Source organism: Balaenoptera musculus, chromosome 20 (assembly GCF_009873245.2).
Source record: "Balaenoptera musculus isolate JJ_BM4_2016_0621 chromosome 20, mBalMus1.pri.v3, whole genome shotgun sequence".
In the NCBI taxonomy this organism is placed as follows: Eukaryota; Metazoa; Chordata; class Mammalia; order Artiodactyla; family Balaenopteridae; genus Balaenoptera; species Balaenoptera musculus.
The window spans coordinates 35,740,062-35,761,914 of NC_045804.1; the positions used below are offsets into that span (position 1 = coordinate 35,740,062).

General features: G+C 35.8%; 1 protein-coding gene across 1 annotated transcript in view; it reads left to right on the forward strand.

Annotated features, from left to right (window-relative positions):
* Positions 1-16,075, forward strand: part of MED13 (mediator complex subunit 13) — a 93,197-nt gene extending 77,122 nt beyond the window's left edge. The window contains exons 24-30 of the mRNA XM_036835246.1: positions 1,489-1,631; positions 7,215-7,373; positions 7,491-7,676; positions 9,359-9,507; positions 11,158-11,331; positions 13,985-14,085; positions 14,746-16,075. Coding sequence (XP_036691141.1) covers positions 1,489-1,631; positions 7,215-7,373; positions 7,491-7,676; positions 9,359-9,507; positions 11,158-11,331; positions 13,985-14,085; positions 14,746-14,878 — 1,045 coding nt within the window. The 3' untranslated portion in view covers positions 14,879-16,075. The remainder of the gene's footprint in view (positions 1-1,488; positions 1,632-7,214; positions 7,374-7,490; positions 7,677-9,358; positions 9,508-11,157; positions 11,332-13,984; positions 14,086-14,745) is intronic.
* The last annotated feature ends 5,778 nt before the right edge of the window (positions 16,076-21,853 follow it).

Here is a 21,853-nt window from a genome sequence, read left to right on the forward strand (position 1 = left end):
TAATAGGTCACAAAAGATGAGCCTCATATTGAATTATCACTTAATAGACACTTCTAATAACGTATTTCAAGGCTAGTGAACACTGCCTAAGAGAACCTGAAAAATCCATGAAGTAACTTTAATTTTCAGATTTGGTTCTGTTCTTTATTTTCTTCTTTATTATCTAAATGTTCTGTTCTTTTAAGTTCAGAAATTGGTTATGTGCAAAAAAACTTAGTGATTATTTGGTTATAGTGGCACTGAAGAAACAGAATATAGAAACATTAATCTGTGAAGGATGAGAAAGAGAATAGAGAAAGAATAATACCACCTTCCCAATAAAAAAATAGTGTATTGCCATTTTACTGAAAGTAGAAGTGAGATGATGGTTAAGAGGTCCAACTCTAGAGTCTTAGAGATCTGGGTTCAAATCCCAGTCCTGCCACTTATTGGCTGTGGGATCTTGACAAAACTACTTTATCCAACTGAGCTGTAGCTTACTTCTCTGTAAAATTAGGAGGATAATTTTATCTGCCTTATAGGGTTGTTAGGATGAAATGAGGTATTACATGTAAATTGATTGGACATACTGCTTGGTACGTAGTAAGTCCTCAATAAATGGTAGCTACTGTTGCTCAGCCACAGAGCACTTAATGTTATGTACTTGCCTAATAAAGGACGTGCATGCAGAAAACACAGCATTGTTTGTTCTGGGAAGTGTGGGAGGTTTTTGTTCGATATTCTTCAATTTAAAGTATGAAGCAAGGGACTTCCCTGGTGGCGCAGTGGTTAAGAATCTGCCTGCCAATGCAGGGGACATGGGTTTGAGCCCTGGTCTGGGAAGATCCCACATGCCGCGGAGCAACTAAGCCCGTGCACCACAACTACTGAGCCCGTGCGCCTAGAGCCCGTGCTCCGCAACAAGAGAAGCCACCACAATGAGAAGCCCGCGTGCCGCAATGAAGAGTAGCCCCCGCTCGCCGCAACTAAAGAAAGCCCGTGCACAGCAACGAAGACCCAACACAGCCAAAAATAAATAAAAATAAATAAATAAATTTATTTAAAAAAAAGAATAAAGTATGAAGCAAGGGTTTTCAAACTCCAGTCCATAGGCCAAATCTGGCCACACTCATTTGTTTAATTATTGTCCATGGCTGCTTTCATGCTGCAGCAGGTTGAATTGTTGCAGAAGAATCTTGATGGCCTGCAAAGCTTAAAATGTTGGCCCTTTAAAGAAAAAGTGTGCCAATCTCTGGTATAGAGCAGTGTTTCTGGTGAATTTTGGTGGTTCTTGGACAATTTTTAATTTTCAGTATATATTTTAATATGTATTACACAAACTACAAACTATCATGCCAAACCTGTGATTTTATATATATTCTTGCTTAGGACTTGTGTAAAAAATATCAAGCATTAAAATGAGGGGACCAGTTTTTCACAAATTTGAGCTCTTTTGAAATGTCATCATAGGAATTTTAGAAATATTTATGACTCTATTCCATACAACAGGGCTCGTCGGAAAAAAGGATCTGCTAGAAGATTTGGTCTACAGAAACTTTGGGAGTGGTGCTTAGGACTTGTACAAATGAGTTCATTGCCGTGGAGAGTTGTAATTGGCCGTCTAGGAAGGATTGGTCATGGAGAATTAAAAGGTAAAATTGTGCTTTTATTATTTAATACTTAAATTTCTGTGTTTTTTTGAATTTTATTTTATTTTTTTATACAGCAGGTTCTTATTAGTCATCAATTTTATACACATCAGTGTATACATGTCAATTCCAATCACCCAATTCATCACACCATCATCCCCACCACCCGCCGCGGCTTTCCCCCCTTGGTGTCCATACGTTTGTTCTCTACATCTGTGTCTCAACTTCTGCCCTGCAAACTGGTTCATCTGTACCATTTTTCTAGGTTCCACATACATGCGTTAATATACGATATTTGTTTTTCTCATTCTGACTTACTTCACTCTGTATGACAGTCTTTACAACCACCCACGTCTCAACAAATTACCCAATTTCGTTCCTTTTTATGGCTGAGTAATATTCCATTGTATATATGTACCACATCTTCTTTATCCATTCGTCTGTCGATGGGCATTTAGGTTGCTTCCATGACCTGGCTATTGTAAATAGTGCTGCAGTGAACATTGGGGTGCATGTGTCTTTTTGAATTATGGTTTTCTCTGGGTATATGCCCAGTAGTGGGATTGCTGGATCATATGGTAATTCTAATTTTAGTTTTTTAAGGAACCTACATACTGTTCTCCATAGTGGCTGTATCAATTTACATCCCCACAAACAGTGCAGGAGGGTTCCCTTTTCTCCACACCCTCTCCAGCATTTGTTGTTTGTCGATTTTCTGATGATGCCCATTCTAATTGGTGTGAGGTGATACCTCATTGTAGTTTTGATTTGCATTTCTCTAATAATTAGTGATGTTGAGCAACTTTTCATGTGCTTCGTGGCCATCTGTATGTCTTCTTTGGAGAAATGTCTATTTAGGTCTTCTGCCCATTTTTGGATTGGGTTGTTTGTTTCTTTAATATTGAGCTGCATGAGCTGTTTATATATTTTGGAGATTAATCCTTTGTCCATTGATTCATTTGCAAATATTTTCTCCCATTCTGAGGGTTGTCTTTTCGTCTTGTTTGTGGTTTCCTTTGCTGTGCAAAAGCTTTGAAGTTTTATTAGGTCCCATTTGTTTATTTTTGTTTTTATTTCCATTACTCTAGGAGGTGGATCAAAAAAGATCTTGCTGTGATTTATGTCAAAGAGTGTTCTTCCTGTGTTTTCCTCTAAGAGTTTTATAGTGTCCAGTCTTACACTTAGGTCTCGAATCCATTTTGAGTTTATTTTTGTGTATGGTGTTAGGGAGTGTTGTAATTTCATTCTTTTACATGTAGCTGTCGAGTTTTCCTAGCCCCACTTACTGAAGAGACTGTCTTTTCTCCATTGTATATCTTTGCCTCCTTTGTCATAGATTAGTTGACCATAGGTACGTGGCTTTATCTCTGGGCTTTCTATCTTGTTCCATTGATCTATGTTTCTGTTTTTGTGCCAGTACTATATTGTCTTGATTACTGTAGCTTTGTAGTATAGTCTGAAGTCAGGGAGTCTGATTCCTCCTGCTCCATTTTTTTCCCTCAAGACTGCTTTGGCTATTCGGGGTCTTTTGTGTCTCCATACAAATTTTCAGATTTTTTGTTCTAGTTCTGTAAAAAAATGCCATTGGTAATTTGATAGGGATTGCATTGAATCTGTAGATTGCTTTGGGTAGTAGAGTCATTTTCACAATATTGATTCTTCTAATCCAAGAACATGGTATATCTCTCCATCTGTTTGTATCATCTTTAATTTCTTTCATCAGTGTCTTATAGTTTTCTGCATACAGGTCTTTTGTCTCCCTAGGTAGGTTTATTCCTAGGTATTTTATTCTTTTTGTTGCAATGGTAAATGGGAGTGTTTCCTTAATTTCTCTTTCAGATTTTTCATCATTAGTGTATAGGAATGCAAGAGATTTCTGTGCATTAATTTTGTATCCTGCAACTTTACCAAATTCATTGATTAGCTCTAGTAGTTTTCTGGTGGCATTTTTAGGATTCTCTGTGTATAATATCATGTCATCTGCAAACAGTGACAGTTTTACTTCTTCCATTTTGGATTCCTTTTATTTCTTTTTCTTCTCTGATTGTGCCATGGCTAGGACTTCCAAAACTATGTTGAATAATAGTGGTGAGAGTGGACATCCTTGTCTTGTTCCTGATCTTAGAGGAAATGCTTTTGGTTTTTCACCATTGAGAATGATGTTTGCTGTGGGTTTGTCGTATATGGCCTTTATTATATTGAGGTAGGTTCCCTCTATGCCCACTTTCTGGAGGGCTTTTATCATAAACGGTGTTGAATTTTGTCAAAAGCTTTTTCTGCATCTATTGAGATGATCATATGGTTTTTATTCTTCAGTTTGTTAGTACGGTGTATCACGTTGATTGATTTGCATATATTGAAGAATCCTTGCATCCCTGAGATAAATCCCACTTGATCATGGTGTATGATCCTTTTAATGTGTTGTTGGATTCTGTTTGCTAGTATTTTGTTGAGGATTTTACATCTATATTCATCAGTGATATTGGTCTGTAATTTTCTTTTTTTGTAGTGTCTTTGTCTGCTTTTGGTATCAGGGTGATGGTCGCCTCATAGAATGAGTTTAGGATTGTTCCTTCCTCTGCAATTTTTTGGAAGAGTTTGAGAAGGATGGGTGATAGCTCTTCTCTAAATGTTTGGTAGAATTCACCTGTGAAGCCATCTGGTCCTGGACTTTTGTTTGTTGGAAGATTTTTAATCACAGTTTCAATTTCATTACTTGTGATTGGTCTGTTCATATTTTCTATTTGTTCCTCGTTCAGTCTTGGAAGGTTATACCTTTCTAAGAATTTGTCCATTTCTTCCAGGTTGTCCGTTTTATTGGCATAGAGTTGCTTGCAGTAGTCTCTTAGTATGCTTTGTATTTCTGCGGTGTCTGTTGTAACTTCTCCTTTTTCATTTCTAATTTTATTGATTTGAGTCCTCTCCCTCTTTTTCTTGATGAGTCTCGCTAATGGTTTATCAATTTTGTTTATCTTCTCAAAGAACAAGCTTTTAGTTTTATTGATCTTTGCTATTGTTTTCTTTGTTTCTATTTCATTTATTTCTGCTCTGATCTTTATGATTTCTTTCCTTTTGCTAACTTTGGGTTTTGTTTGTTCTTCTTTCTCTAGTTCCTTTAGGTGTAAGGTTAGATTGTTTACTTGAGATTTTTCTGGTTTCTTGAGGTAGGCTTGTATAGCTATAAACTTCCCTCTTAGAACTGCTTTTGCTGCATCCCATAGGTTTTGGATTGTCGTTGTTTTCATTGTCATTTGTCTCTAGGTATTTTTTGATTTCCTCTTTGATTTCTTCAGTGATCTCTTGGTTATTTAGTAACGTATTGTTTAGCCTCCATGTGTTTGTGTTTTTTACGTTTTTTTCCCCCTGTAATTGATTTCTAATCTCATAGCGTTGTGGTCAGAAAAGATGCTTGATATGATTTCAATTTTCTTAAATTTACTGAGGCTTGATTTGTGACCCAAGACGTGATCTATCCTGGAGAATGTTCCGTGCACCCTTGAGGAGAAAGTGTAATCTGCTGTTTTCGGATGGAATGTCCTATAAATATCATTTAAATCTATCTGGTCTATTGTGTCATTTAAAGCTTCTGTTTCCTTATTTATTTTCATTTTGGATGATCTGTCCATTGGTGTAAGTGAGGTATTAAAGTCCCCCACTATTATTGTGTTACTGTCGATTTCCTCTTTTAGAGCTGTTAGCAGTTGCTTTATGTATCGAGGTGCTCCTATGTTGGGTGCATATATATTTATAATTGTTATATCTTCTTCTTGAATTGATCCCTTGATCATTACGTAGTGTCCTTCCTTGTCTCTTGTAACATTCTTTATTTTAAAGTCTATTTTATCTGATATGAGTATTGCTACTCCAGCTTTCTTTTGATTTCCGTTTGCATGGAATATCTTTTTCCAGCCCCTCACTTTCAGTCTGTATGTGTCCCTAGGTCTGAAGTGGGTCTCTTGTAGACAGCATATATACAGGTCTTGTTTTTGTATCCATTCAGCCAGTCTCTGTCTTTTGGTTGGAGCATTTAATCCATTCACGTTAAAGGTAATTATCGATATGTATGTTCCTATGACCATTTTCTTAATTGTTTTGGGTTTGTTTTTGTAGGTCCTTTTCTTCCCTTGTGTTTCCCACTTAGAGAAGTTCCTTTAGCATTTGTTGTAGAGCTGATTTGGTGGTGCTGAATTCTCTTAGCTTTTGCTTGCCTGTAAAGCTTTTGATTTCTCCATTGAATCTGAATGAGATCCTTGCCAGGTAGAGTAATCTTGGTTGTTGGTTCTTCCCTTTCATCACTTTAAGTATATCTTGCCACTCCCTTCTAGCTTGTAGAGTTTCTGCTGAGAAATCAGCTGTTAACCTTATGGGAGTTCCCTGGTATGTTATTTGTCATTTTTCCCTTGCTGCTTTCAATAATTTTTCTTTGCCTTTAATTTTTGCCAGTTTGATTACTGTGTGTCTTGGCGTGTTTCTCCTTGGGTTTATCCTGTGTGGGACTCGCTGTGCTTCCTGGACTTGGGTGGCTATTTCCTTTCCCATGTTAGGGAAGTTTTCGACTATAATGTCTTCAGATGTTTTCTCGGGTCCTTTCTCTCTCTCTTCTCCTTCTGGAACCCCTATAATGCGAATGTTGGTGCATTTAATGTTGTCCCAGAGGTCTCTTAGGATGTCTTCATTTCTTTTCATTCTTTTTTCTTTATTCTGTTCTGCAGCAGTGAATTCCACCATTCTGTCTTCCAGGTCACTTATCCATTCTTCTGCCTCCGTTATTCTGCTATTGATTCCTTCTAGGGCAGTTTTTTCAGTTATTTTATTGTTCTTCTCTGTTTGTTTGTTCTTTAATTCTTCTAGGTCTTTGTTAAACATTTCTTGCATCTTCTTGATCTTTGCCTCCATTCTTTTTCCGAGGTCCTGGATCATCTTCACTATCATTACTCTGAATTCTTTTTCTGGAAGGTTGCCTATCTCCACTTCATTTAGTTGTTTTTCTGGGGTTTTATCTTCTTCCTTCATCTGGTACATAGCCCTCTGCCTTTTCATCTTGTCTGTCTTTCTGTGAATGCAGTTTTTGATCCATAGGCTGCAGGATTGTAGTTCTTCTTGCTTCTGCTGTTTGTAAGCAATACTTTGCAGGAGAATGGTAAATTTCTGTTTTATGTTAATTCATATCTAGGAATAGGTACTGAATAAAATGCAAAGGTTATAAAAATCTAGTTTTTTGTTTTGTTTTTAAAGAGGAACCACATATGTCCAGTCCACAAATGGCTTAACTCAGATTTAAAAGGACATATTGGAACTTTATATCAGTGTTATTACTACTATTCTTGTCATCATCCATTTTTTCCCCCTTTCTGCTTAGTGTGCAACTCATCCTATGTTCAGTAGATACTAATTGATACTGATGTACATTAAAGTTGGGATAAAGGATGTTGAATAAAGTCAGCAATAAGAGTTTTTTTGACTTAATGATGACTCTTGAGGAATACATTAATTTTAAAACCATTATGTTTTAACTTGTTGTTCTATACAGTGTTAACAATGCTGTTACTTTGGATATTATTTTGTTTTTACTTTTGATACCCACAGATTGGAGCTGTTTGCTGAGTCGTCGAAACTTGCAGTCTCTAAGTAAAAGGCTGAAAGACATGTGTAGAATGTGTGGTATATCTGCTGCAGACTCTCCCAGCATTCTCAGTGCTTGCTTGGTAGCAATGGAACCCCAAGGCTCTTTTGTTATTATGCCAGGTTAGCCATCTTTAGTTTATATCAGATTTAATTCTTTATGCACTTAAGTTTCTAAGTATTTTGTAAAATCGATTTTTCATTTATTAAAAGAAAAAATACCTTTCATTTTCTTTCCAGATTCTGTGTCAACTGGTTCTGTATTTGGAAGAAGCACCACTCTAAACATGCAGACGTCTCAGCTTAATACCCCACAGGATACATCATGTACTCATATACTTGTGTTTCCTACTTCTGCTTCTGTGCAAGTAGCTTCAGCTACTTATACCACTGAAAATTTGGACTTAGCTTTCAATCCCAACAATGGTAGGTGGATTGTTCTGTACAGGTTTGCAAATATAAAATAAATGTGGATGATTGTGGCCGATTATAGGCTGGATAATACCTCCCAAAACATCTATGTCCTGTGAATGTTCCTGAAACCTGTGAATGTTACCTTATATGCCCTCCCCCACCCAAAAAAAAGACTTGCAGATCTGATTAAATTAAGGATCCTAAGATGGAGAGATTATCCTGGCTTATGCAGGTGGGCCCAAAATGCAATCTTATAGATCCTTATAAGAGGGAGATAGAGAGAAATTTTACTGTATACAAAAGAGGAGAAGGGCATGTGGTGGAAACAGAGGAAAGCAAAGTCAGAGAGAAATGACTATGCTGCTGACTTTGAAGATGGATCCAGATGCTGGAAAAGACAAGGAAACAGATTTTCCCCTGGAGCCTCAAGGGAGAGCATAGCCCTGCCAGTACCTTCATTTTGGCCTAATGACTAACACTTTGATTTCAACCCAATAAAACTGATTTTGCACTTCTCGCCCCCAGAACTGTAAGAGAATAATGTATGTTGTTTCACGTCGACGAGTTTGTGGTAATTCGTTGAAGTGCAACAGGAAACTAATACAGCCGTTCTTCTACCTTATTGATATCAGAACTAGTGCTATGAATTATCCCATAAATGTTTACTTATTTTAAAAGCCAACATGGATCATAAAATATTTGTACAGGTTTATGTATGTGCTGTTGAGTTACCTGTACATGAACTTTGCAGGTCATTTTATATTCTTTTGTATTTTGATTTGCCAGAATAATATAGTAATTTGTAAGTTTTCTAGATGAACCTATTGATTGCATTTTAGTAGAAGAGAAAATAAGTGATATTCCATTGTTGCTCTGAGTGGTTACCTTAGAAAATGGCATATCTCTAAAATCACAAGTATGGGTATTAATTATTCTCCTCTTTTAGTGTGTTATACAGTAACTTGAATATTTTAATAGTAAAGAATTAAGGAATTAGTCGTGAATAGTCTCATTTTAAATATGTTTTCATTCCCAGCATTTGTATTAGTTTCCTATTGCTATTTGTAACAAATTACCACATGGTTAGTGGCTTAAAACAACACACATTTACTATCTTACAGTTCTGGAAGTCAGAAGTCCAAACTCAGTCTTACTGGGCTATAAAGTCAAGGTGTCTGCAGGGTTGGTTCTTTCTAGGGGCTGTAAGGGAGAATCTGTTTGCTTGCCTTTGCCAGCTTCTAGAGGCCACCTACATCTCTTTCTCATGGCCCCTTTTTCCATCTTCAATGCCAGCAGTTTAGAATAGTCACATCTTCACTGACTCTTAATGGTACTGCCTCCCTCTTAGTAGGACCCCTCTGATTACATTGGACCCACCTGGATAATCCAGAATAATCTCCCCATCTCAAGATCTTTAGCTTGATCACATCTGCAAAGTTCTTTATGGTAACATATTCACAGATTCCTGGGATTAGGATTTGGACATCTTTGGGGGGGCCATTATTCAGACTACCACATGCTTATTTATGCATAGTTGATTATTTGGCTCCCAGCACAATAGTTGGCACATGGTAGACATTCGGTAAATGTTGATTACATTAACTCATTTTGGTTAAAATCCATTAACTCTCTCCTGTAAATGACCATAGGATATGAAAAATGGAGTATTTAATTTTTTTCTTCCTTCTGTATAGATGGAGCAGATGGAATGGGTATCTTTGATTTGTTAGACACAGGAGATGATCTTGACCCTGATATCATTAATATCCTTCCTGCATCTCCAACGGGATCTCCTGTTCATTCTCCAGGATCTCATTACCCCCATGGAGGTGATGCTGGCAAGGTAACCCTGTTATAAAAGTTCAGTTTATCTAAATGTCATTCATTAACTTAGTAACAGATTATATCAATGAAATAGAACACTGTTTTTCCTTGAAAATTAGCAAGAACATTACAGCAGTACATTCATGTACTTCTACCTTAGAGACATCAGTATGTTGAGTTGTACGTTATTAAGAGAGTCTCTAAGGTTCTGCTTTCTTGGACTTTGTATTTTCTAGACTACTTGGCATTAATCCTTCTTTTATATTAATAGTTTTCCTGCTACTTCACCATAGCAGGATGTAGGATTATATTATCTGAGAATCAGTATATTACTCTAAGAGCTGCCATTCATATCAGGGCTGTGACAAGGAACATAAAGGAAATTTTCTAATAAGAAAGAAAAAACACTGACCCTCGCGTGCCCCCCCACCCCCTTATTTTTAGCAGCTTTGGAAGCAGGCTGTCTTGTCCTATTTGAACTCAAAACTAATTGGACTTCATTTGAATAACATCATTATTTGAATGAAATTATATATAGTGGTTATTTGATTATTGTAATGTACATAAGTTTAAAATAAAAAGGAATCTTTGTCCAACCTTACCTTGCATCCTTTCCTCCTTTTTCTTTTTTAACTGGAAAGAAATGAGATTACGGGGAAAAAAGAAAAAATATATAAGGAAAAGCACCAATAATCATACCTCTTTACTAAAATCAGTTTTATCTTTTTTTTGGCTGCTCTGTGCAGCTTGCGAGATCTTAGTTCCCAGACCAGGATTGAACCCGCGCCCTCGGCAGTGAAAGTGCGGGGTCCTAATCACTGGACCTCCAGGGAATTCCCAGAAACCATTTTTGCTTTTAGCAAATTACCTTCCTTTCACATGTTGCAGCTTTCAAAAAGTATAAGCTTTTTATAGTTCCCCGACCAGGGATCAAACGCGTGTGCCCCTGCAGTGGAAGCATGGAGTCCTAACCACTGGACCGCCAGGGAATTCCCTTAGCAGCTTTTTTGTGTTACATTGTTGCTTTACCATAATTTGTTATATCATCCCCCAAACGTTGGACATTTAAGTCTTTTATTTTTTTCTGTTTTAGGTAATAATGGCAGTGAGCATTTCCATGTATATCATTTTTCTTCTTTTTATGTTTCCTTAAAATAAATACCAAAGAATGCATTGACTAATCTAAAGGATATGAGCATCACTTAATAGTTGTCTCTTCATGTTGCCATATTTCTTTCCAAAACACTATTGACTGCATTTTATAGGTAGTGCTAGATAAACAAAGCTAAATTTAATCCACCTTTTGGATTGGGGTGTGATGGTCAGGAATTAGTTGAGGGCGTATTAGGAAATAAGTTAGAAAGTTCATTGAATATTTTGTATTCTTCAGTCAGATGCAAAGGTTTATATACACACACACTGAACACGGGCTTGACATAATAATACACTTGTTAAATAGTTGGTATATTCATTTCCTCATGCAACTCTTAAAACTCATTATTTAACGTGAATTATGATACATAGCAATTGACTTTCTAAAATATCCTTCAGTATTTTTTAAATTGAAGTAATAAAATGATGAGACTGATTGCCATAAACCATTCTGTATTTATAGCTAGTGCTAGCTATATCAAATGAACTAACACAGTTTTAATTTTGTCTTTTTAAGGGTCAGGGTACTGATCGGCTACTTTCAACAGAATCTCATGATGAAGTAACTAATATTCTTCAGCAACCATTGGCCCTTGGTTACTTTGTATCAACTGCCAAAGCGGGTCCGTTACCTGACTGGTTCTGGTCAGCATGTCCTCAAGCACAATATCAGTGTCCCCTTTTTCTTAAGGTATTGCTTTTTTTTTTTTTTTTTTTGCCAATTCCTAAGTAATGCTAATCGACGGCTTAAGTCCTAAGAAACAGAAGTGGCTTTTTGAACTCTTGTAGCTTTTACCTGAGGTCTTAAATGCATTGCCATATACGACTCTCTAGACAAGATTACAGAGAGAATTATGAATCTAATTATGAAACAACTGTAATTCTTAAATTCATATTAAGTTTAAACCTTTAAATCACTTTAAATCGAATTTCTGGGACCCTTACTCTTAGTTATTTTCAGCTGCACGTATAGACGTTTAGAGCTGGGAGAAACCTTATATTACCCTTAATCTAACGTCTTCATTTTCTCGGTGAGCATATTAAAAGTTCAGGAAAACTCATTTGTCCAATCATAAATTGGTAGTAGACTCAAGATTAAAACCCAGATCTTTTCATGATTATATAGTGTTATTCTTTGAATTATGTCATTCTGCACTCCTATTATGCCTCATTATTTTGGGAATTAAAGGTTTCATAATCTTTGTAAAAATATTTGATATTTAGATCCATTTACTACCTCCTTAAAAAAGCTTTCTAGCTTTGTGTAAATTGCTTTTAAAACTATTGAGTGGTTTTCAAGTAATGAGATTCTCAGAACCACAGTGACTTATTTTATCAAAACAAATTCATTAGCAAGTGATATAACAAGGTTGAGATAAATCATAAAATGGTAAAACGAGATGTGAAAGCCCTATCTAGAGTTTGTTCCTGCTGCTACTTCTACTATTCCAAAATAACAGATTTAGATCTGATTTCACTTATATAAACCCACCAGAAGTTGACTGATTTAGTCCATAAATCATGCTAACTGAACTACTTGCCAACTGATTTTTATTTGTAGGGTAAAAATTGAATAGTATGCTTTAGTTTTTTAGGGTTATATTTTAGTGGGTACTTTAACCAATAGGCTTGCTGCTGTCTTTTAAGCCTGTTGCTATTAAATCTTGATTCCCTTGGCTCACATACCATTGAGTCAGTGACATTTGTGGTTAAGCAATGAATTTCTGTGGCACATTCATGAAGAATACAAGAGCTGTTGATCTGAATTGACTATTAGTGAGGTAATATAGTTAGAGGGTGTCGGCCAAGGTAATAGTTTTAGCATATGACTTTTCTTCCCCTACCAGTCTATTCTTTGTGCAGTGGTCTATACAGATCTCATTACAAGAACATATTCCCAAGGGGGTTTCTGCATCATAGTAATCCTTGGAGTTTCTACAAAACAAAGGGTTCTTTGGTCCTTTCGGAAGTGCTACATGTGCTTTCTGCCCCCACCCCCCTTTTGTTGTTAGAATACACATTAAAAGCTCTGAAAAACAGCAGCAAATAACATTGTTTACCTACCATTTCCCAAACTTACTTTAATACACAGGAAAAGTGTTGTGTAACACCTATTAATAGTGTTTCACAGAACATATTTTTAAGAAACACCACTTCACAAAAAGTCCAAGGGACTATCCAGATTCTTTTCTACTCAGTATTTGCAGAGAGGATAGTGTAAAGTGGGCATTCACCCTCAGATACAGTGTAACAAGATTAGGACTTCTGGTCTGGTCTGAATTATCAGGTAAGGCATAACTTACCATAATTTTGTTCACCTTTTGTTTTCATACATCCCATTTTATTTCTATACCATAGGCATATAAAACCATCTGGTATGTTTCTCTTGGCTTGGGAAAAAAATAGGTTGTTACCTAGATGATTAAAAAATCTTTCTATCATTGAAATTAGAGCACTGTTACTAATTACATTCATTTATTTGTAGTGATCTGCCACATGAGAGACTTTTGCTTATAACTCAAATCAAGAGTTTGTGGGCAGTTGAAACATATTTTTGGTTATATTTCTGAATATACAACAAGATTTTATACGTATATTACAATTGTAGAGGAGAGAACACCTAAATATAAAATAGTACCTCTTACAGTAGTATACAGAATGAGACCTGTCAAGAGTTTCTACAGGGACTTCCCTGGTGGTCCAGTGGTTAGGACTGTGCACTTCCACTGCAGGGGGCTCGGGTTTCATTCATCCCTGGTCGAGGAACTGACATGTGAAAAGAGTACCACATTCCTTTCTTTCACTCTTCATTGCCATACCTAAATGGGTGTGCCAGTTGTTATTAAGCCTCCATTATGAAATTGAGTGGGCAAAAGAATGCATCTGTGCTCACAATTCCACCAGAGGTAGCGCTGCTTAAGATTTATTGCTTTATAAGTAAAATATTTGCATATGCTTACTTCTATTACTTTTTTCAGTGCTAGACCTAGGTTAATTTGCATAGTCTGTGTAACCTAGAGACTGTACTCAGGTTTATCAATTTTGTGCTTTCTTAAACATTTACTTTACACATCTAGGCAGGTTACACTTAGCAAATAATTAGAGATCCTTTTTTCAGGATTATTATGCGGTCTCAAAAACAATAAAGCTGAAAAAGTTTTGAGTTACGCACTTAAAAATTACTTATGTAATGAATTAAAGAAGAAGGTCGAACATGTTTATAGTGGCTCCCATTCATTACATAGATCTAAAATGTATTTCAGCAAGGAAGAGACCTTGCGAGAATAAGGTAAAACCAACAGACTTTTTTCCATTTGGCTGACTGATTACCTGTTATTTTTTAGGCCTCTTTGCACCTCCACGTGCCTTCAGTGCAATCTGACGAGCTGCTTCACAGTAAACACTCCCACCCACTTGACTCAAATCAGACTTCAGATGTCCTCAGGTACAGCTCTTTTTACCATTAAGAGTTCTCCATAACAACTTTGCAAGAATACAATGTTGATCCTTATGTATTTTTCTCATTTTTGGCGGTAGTTTACAGTTGTGCACCCTTGGATTGCTAGATGAATTATATGTCATTCAGAGTGAGTGCTTTTCTTTCTAACACGTGTAATCTACTTTTTTTTTTAAGTATTTTTGTTTATTTATTCATGGCTGTGTTGGGTCTTCGTTTCTGTGCTAGGGCTTTCTCTAGTTGTGGCAAGCGGGGGCCACTCTTCATCGCGGTGCGCGGGCCTCTCACTATCGTGGCCTCTCTTGTTGCGGAGCACAGGCTCCAGACGCGCCGGCTCAGTAATTGTGGCTCACGGGCCCAGCTGCTCCGTGGCACATGGGATCTTCCCAGACCAGGGCTCGAACCCGTGTGCCCTGCATTGGCAGGCAGATTCTCAACACTTGCGCCACCAGGGAAGCCCTGTAATCTATTTTTGAGAACAATTTTAATGAAAATCAGTTCTCTTTAGTCTCCCCATGACTCTCTATTTCATACCTTACACTTTTTTCTTTAAATTGACTTTGAATCTTAGATGCCATCATTGGAAATTGCTTCCAGAATTTAAAGCACAAGTAAATACATGACTTATATAGTTTACTTGCTTTTCAGGTTTGTTTTGGAACAGTACAATGCACTCTCCTGGCTAACCTGTGACCCTGCAATCCAGGACAGACGCTCATGTCTCCCAATTCATTTTGTGGTGCTGAATCAGTTATATAACTTTATCATGAATATGCTGTGATCTTCATTTGATGGAACTGTGCAAGAAAAGAACAAGGGAAAAAGATATTTCGCTGCAAGATTAAGTTACAATTATCTTCTCAGTGAAAGTCATTTGTGATGGGGTCTAATTCTTATTACTTCAACAAATATTGTTTTGACTTGGGGGTATGGGCGATAACCCTGTTATTTTTCATAGACTATACTGAACTCTTTAGGATGATGACTGATCATACAAAGCGTATTATAACATTTTCGTAGCAAAATTAACCTTTTTTTTCCAGTCACAGTATTTGTGAAAAGTAATGAGCCATAGTACCCAGTCATGTTAAATGAATATTAAAAGCATGGAGAAGGAAACATGAGGAACAATGAATTTCAACATATGGCTTCAGAACATCAAGATGTTCTTGTATTGGATTATAGTATCTAGTATTCAAAATGCCTGCATCTCTTATTTATTGTAAGTTTTTAAATGTATAAATTGTCTTATATTTCTTAACCTCTTTTATAAAAATTTTCCTAGAAGGTTTATACTGCCTTCTTGCTTTAAAGCAATTGGTCTAAAATATATGTAATCGTCTTAATTAAAAAGTTGCAGTAGGGTTGCTTTTAGAGTATTATTTTTTTGTAAGGGGGTGGGTGGGACAGTAAATTTGTATTGTCTTGATGTACAGTTTAATGGGGATAGAGGGGGAATAATGTCCATACCATTGTGTGTGGAGGATTTACAGCTAAGCTGTAGTTGCAGAGTACATGTACAGTAATGAAGTTCACTGTGTTTATAAATTGAAAAGGTACCGGGTCTTACAACATTTTATATATCAGTCACACCTTTACAGAATAACATGATGGCAATATACAAGTGATATTGTTAGGTGGTTTAACTTAGAATAAAATGAGAATTCTTCAGTTATATTTTGTACTATGGTTTAGGGCTATGACTAATATTTCAGGCCATTTCCAGTGAAAGAAACTTAGTTTTACAAGAAAAACATTTGCTACTGAATGCTTAAACTAATTTTGGTGTTTAATGTTACATGCTTACATTTTTTGTTGTTGTTTTAACAGTGGCACATCTAGGCATGGGAATATTATTACTTATGAAAATTATCTTCAGGATCTGCTATAAGGTTGAAATTTAGCCCAGCTCTAGGCATTTTACAAATTATTTTAAGAGCAGTCACTCTTGATTGACTTCTTTTTTTTTTTTTTTTTTTTTAATTAAAGATTGGGAATGTGTGTGAGAGTATGCATACGTATGGATGTGTGAGTGCAATCAAACTGTGGTGTAAATAGATCCTCAGTGAATTCTGGTATTCAGACTATTCCACTAGTTAAAGAACCATTTTCTAAACTTAACCTGTTTCCTTTTGCCTTTTTATTTATTTAATTTTCTTGGTTTGGAGATGGCAGTCCCAAACACCAGAGTCTGTACTTTCCTGTAACACAGCTCAGATTAAGGCAGGGCATATGCCAAGGAGGTTCTCACCTCCCTAAAGAAGGGACTTGAATTTTAGGGACTTTAATTCACCCCTTCCTTCAATACAGCTTTCCCTCTTCTTGTTTGCACATGCCAAGATAACTGCTTCTATGCAGGCTTTATCCCCTTAAAAAATCCTTTCTACAGTGCTGCTCACAAGAGAGTCCAAGTTAGCCTCCTGCCTGTGTCGCTGACTTGAATTCACAGTCGCCAAGTCTACCTGTCTTTCTTGGAAGCAGTCTAGCTAAATTTTGAATTTGTATGTTCACTAATTCTCTACAAGGACAAAATTGATTGTATTTACAAAACTGTAATTTGGTATGTTTTGTTGTTTTTTGGTTGGCTTTTGTTTGTTTTTTTAACTGAAACTTGTTTTGTAAATACTATATGCTTAGCTTAAATATCACTTTCTTATGAACAATATAATTTCTTCAAATTATGTATATTGAAACATTAGCAAGTCTTATTTTTCCTATAGAAAAAAACAATTGGTGACAGAGGTTTTTGATCATTTCTTCAAAATTATAATGCAATCCCAATGGTCAGCATATTTTGAAGTTAAAATTTAAAGATCACATCTCTGCATTTGTTCTTAAATTATGCTAACACACTACAGATTATGTTGGCATGTTTTTTTCTGTACTTTAAAAAAAAACTTGTCTGAGATTTGAGGGGAAAGATGCTTATTTGGAATTTCTATTAAAACAGTATCCTTTTTTATATATTTTATTAACTCAATAGTGACTCTTACAATAAAAGCTGTATTCTCAATTGTTTAAATCACTAGCCTATAGTAACCACACCTCAGTTTGAAAACAGATTTTTAAAAAATTACTCCCTGATAGTTTCTTTTATATGGAGCCATAAGGAAGGAATCCATTATACAATTCCTTTTTATCTGGGAATCAGGGAATAGTTCCCAAATACACAGGATTTACTGATAAGGTTTTTTTTCTGCCCTTCATATATAAATTCACACTCAAATAGAAAATTATTAAATAGCCATTAGAAAAGGTCAGGAGATTTGTTTCAGGAAAAAAAAATAAATTAAGCCTTTCATGCAGGATGATGGATCTGACTACTGATGTACTGTCACAGACAAGTATGGGTAGTTTTGTTTTGTTTAAATAGGTAAGCAAAGTAATATACTTTATACCAATTGATCACCAACACCTTGACTTCTTTGTTACAGTGCTAATGTCTGTTTTTTGTGCAGTTATCCATTACAAAGCAGGGTGGGAGTTGAATATTTTGGCATTTTAAAAGATTAGTTATATAATGTCTGCTTCCAGCCAGTGAGAAACATCTAGCCATACCTTTCTTATGCAAGCCATTCAGTTATCAGGACTGTGAATTAACACTGTATGAATAAATTTCTGTACACCTTATTGTTTGGCCAGAAGGCCACCAAGTGTACTTATATGTAATCCTTAAATTTTAAAGTAGCTGTAATTTTTAAATCTTTCTAACTTTTCTTAAACCACTAAAATTAAGCTCTTACTACTTAGTCAACTATCCTCAGCTGTATTCGTACTCAATTGTCAGTATGGCACAGATTACTGTATTAAAATATTCTCCTTTCGTCTTCATATTTACCTTCTGAGGTAATTTTTTAACTTAATGTGTTACTACAAAGATTTGCAGATCTTTAATCAAGCACTATGTTAATACTGTAATATCAAAGTACTATGTTGCATTATTTAAAATGTTCAAATTGAATACATTAAAAGGAAGTTTTTAAATGCTGTTGCATCATATAATTTGCTATTCATCCACTATGGCATCGCATATCAGTCTATTAATACATTTAATGTTGCATGAGTGATGTTTTGGTCTGGGTTTCCTCTTAAGAGTTTAGTTTGTCTAAATTAAGGAAAAATGTTTTTGACATACATTTTTTTTTTGGTTTCCCCCCACCCCTCAAAAAAATCTGCTAGAAATCTTAACCTTTCGATTTTTCTTGGTGTTTTAATGGGCCCAGAACTGTGTTTAAATTTTTATATATATGTTTTCTTTTTTGTGGAGTATTAATTTAAAAACTGGATTTGGGACCTAAAATACTCCTCAGGTTGATGTATTCATGAAGTTTTAAAATAGCTTTAGTTTTCAAAGTAAACTGGATTTGTGGACCTTAAAGTTACTGAGTTTAAACTACAAATTGTAATGTCATTACTGGACGTGTCAGCATCAACTCTCTCAAAATAGCTTGGTCACTTTATGAAGGGGCGTTTTAAAGTTGTTGTTTAGCAGTGAGATTTAATATGGTCCAATTGCTTTTTTTTTTTTCTTTAACGCGACAAAAAAAGAAGAAGGAACAAACACTATTGCTGCCGAATGCCATAACACTGAGTTGTACAAATTGTGATTGAGGAAATGAAAAGGTTTATACTTTTTAAAAAAAACAAAAACAAAAAAAAACTTCAAATGGAATAAATTATTCATGAAGCCTTCATTGTGGTGTCTCATTCTGTTGAAAATATTTCTGTCTTAAATTTGTGTAAAAAGTAGTAGTATTTTTATGTCACTTATAAATGAAAAGGGGCAACCTAAAAACTGATGGAGTTTCAACTTCTTTGTCTGAAGTATTTTATTTTTTTAAAGATTTTAATCATACCTCGGTGTATAATATACAGGAAAATTGTATATGTACCTACGTATTAATTCCTTTTAGGCTGATCGGTTTGATACCAGTTTTCTAGTCTAAACAAGTTACCTTCAAATATTTAAAGCTTAGTTCTGTCCTATTTTTTTAAATCACACAGATGTTTTTGAAACATAAGAAAAGTGGGGTTTTTTTTTTTTTTGGCTGTGCCGCACGGCTTGGGGGATCTTAGTTCCAGGGCTAGGGATTGAACCTGGGCTTTTGGCAGTGAAAGCACGGAGTCCTAACCACTGGACTGCCAGGGAACTCCCAGAAAAGTGTTGTTCACATATGAACACTGAAAATAGCTCTGCGCATTTTTTATAAGCTGCTGTTTAAAATATTTTTGTCCAAACTTAAGCTGAGTAAGGACAGATCCCAAAACTGTTGTGGTCATTTTAAAATCGTTTCTGACGGCAGAAGTAAAAACAAAAAATCCTGTATGTTGTTGGAACTTTTATTTTAAATTTTTTTGTCTTATGGTTTATATTACCTCTGATTTTTTTTCTAACTTTTAAAACAATTTAACTTTATGTATAACTAAAAATAACTGCAGGGACTTCCATGGTGGTGCAGTGGTTAAGACTCCATGCTCCCAATGCAGGGGGCCCTGGTTCGATCCCTGGTGAGGGAACTAGATCCTGCATGCTGCAACTAAAAAAAATAGATCCCATGTGCAGCAACTAAGACCCAGTGCAGCCAAATAAATAAATAATTTAAAATAAATAAAAATAACTGCAAATCAAGCTTTTGGGGGGAGGGGTACTCACTTGTTGCCCAACTACATACACCCTTTCTTTACTGTTTGTGGTTTTAAGTATTGAAAACCAGTCTCTGAAAAATCCTATTTTGAGTGACTTACTGAAGGAAATGATATTTTTTCTTCAATATTTGTTAAGAATTCAAGCTGCTTAGAGACAGACATGTTCCCTACCTTAGGCAAATATGCTTTTTACATTGTGACCCACTGTGCTACATCATGGCAAAATCTAAGACTTGAAAGCTCAAGATGGTAGTGAATCCCTGGGAATCTTTTCTTGCAGAACTTCTGCCAAGTTCTCCATATGAATTAAGAACTACAGATTGAGAGGTAAAATCGTGGAATATGGTGAACATTTTGAAATGTTCTACAAGGAATATATTGCACATGCAAGTGACCTTGGCCTCTTGGTATCAGTAGCACATTATTTACATAGGTGTACAGGCATATCTCATTTTACTGCACTTCGCTTTATTGTACTTGGCAGATAATGGGTTTTTTACAAATCGAAGGTTTGTGGCACCCTGCGTTAAGTCTATCAGTGCCATTTTTCTAGCAACATTTTCTCACTTTGTGTCTCGGTGTCACATTTTGGTAATTCTCATAATATTTTTAACTTTATTATTATATTTCTTATGGTGATCAATGACCTTTGATGTTACTGGTACTATAGGCTCAGATGATAGTATTTTTTAGCAATAATGTATTTTTAAATTGTACATTGCTTTTTTAGACATAATACTGTTGCACACTTAATAGACTACAGTATAGTGTAAACATAACTTTTTACGTGCACTGGGAAACCAAAAATTTCATGTGACTTGCTTCATTATATTTGCTTTACTGCAGTGGCCTGAAACCAAACCCACAATATTTCCGAGGTATACCTGTATGTATTTGCTAATGAACTGGATGAGGTGACTTGAAATAATATCAGCTTATTACTAAAGGTACAAACATACATTTACCACAATTCTAGAATCAAAATTACAACATGTTCTAACAAATTTTTTTCTGTTTAATGATTTTATTATCAAAATATGCCGGAGACAAAATTGTTACTACAGAATTATTAAATATGTGGAGCTATAGGGTCATTGTAGGTTTTTAAGAAGTCTCGAGGCAGAACATCTACTTCAGGATAAAGTTAGAAATGCTGTTTGAGCTCTATTCAAACTATTTGTAGTAAATAACCTTTGAAATGTTAGTTTCTAGGGAAACGGGCATTTAATGGAAACCATTCTCGGGCACGTTAAATGAAATGTTCAGGCTTTGCTTAACAAGATACTCAGGGTGTATTGCTCTACTAACAACTAGTTGAGATAAGTCAATTCCCCATGACCCCAAGAACATATAGTTAAGAGTATAAAAGTCCAAAGGGCACACTGGGTTATTTGAAGGGTTCACGTAAGCAAAAACAAAAGAGAAAGGAAGAGAGTCTGTGGTTTCGGCTCATGGTAAAAGATAAATGTAACTGTTGTGAAAGTATTCCTGAGTCATCTATACTGATACTAATTGTACAGTTTCCAATATCTTCCTGTGTATATGCTAGAAGACATCAATCCTGGACTGAAAACTAAAGAACCCTCATTCTCAGGGTCCTATAGCTATAACCAGAAATTATGCTTAATATTGTTTGAGGTGTTTTTTTTTCTTTCAGAGCGACCCACCAGAACTGTTTCAGGAATGACCTTTTGTGAAGGTAAAAGGTTGAGGTTTTAAAAACTTCCTTACTTTGCCACTCCCTACTACAGAGAAAAAAAAATCTTAGTGATACATTTCAACAGTCCCCAAACCATATAGTGTCTTATAGGCTTGCATTCAGAATGCCTGAGTTTGTCTTGATTCTGCTTTTTTTTTTTTCTTGAGTAAATCTACTTTTAACTAAAATCAACAATCTTCTTCCACAAAAACCACCCGGTCCTTAATAGTGTTCCTTGTCACTGTGAATGGCACTACCATCCATTCAGTTGTGCAAACCACAAACTCTTCCTTGTAACCAGTCATCAAAAACTGTTGGTCGGGCTTCCCTGGTGGCGCAGTGGTTGAGAATCTGCCTGCTAATGCAGGGGACACGGGTTCGCGCCCTGGTCTGGGAAGATCCCACATGCCG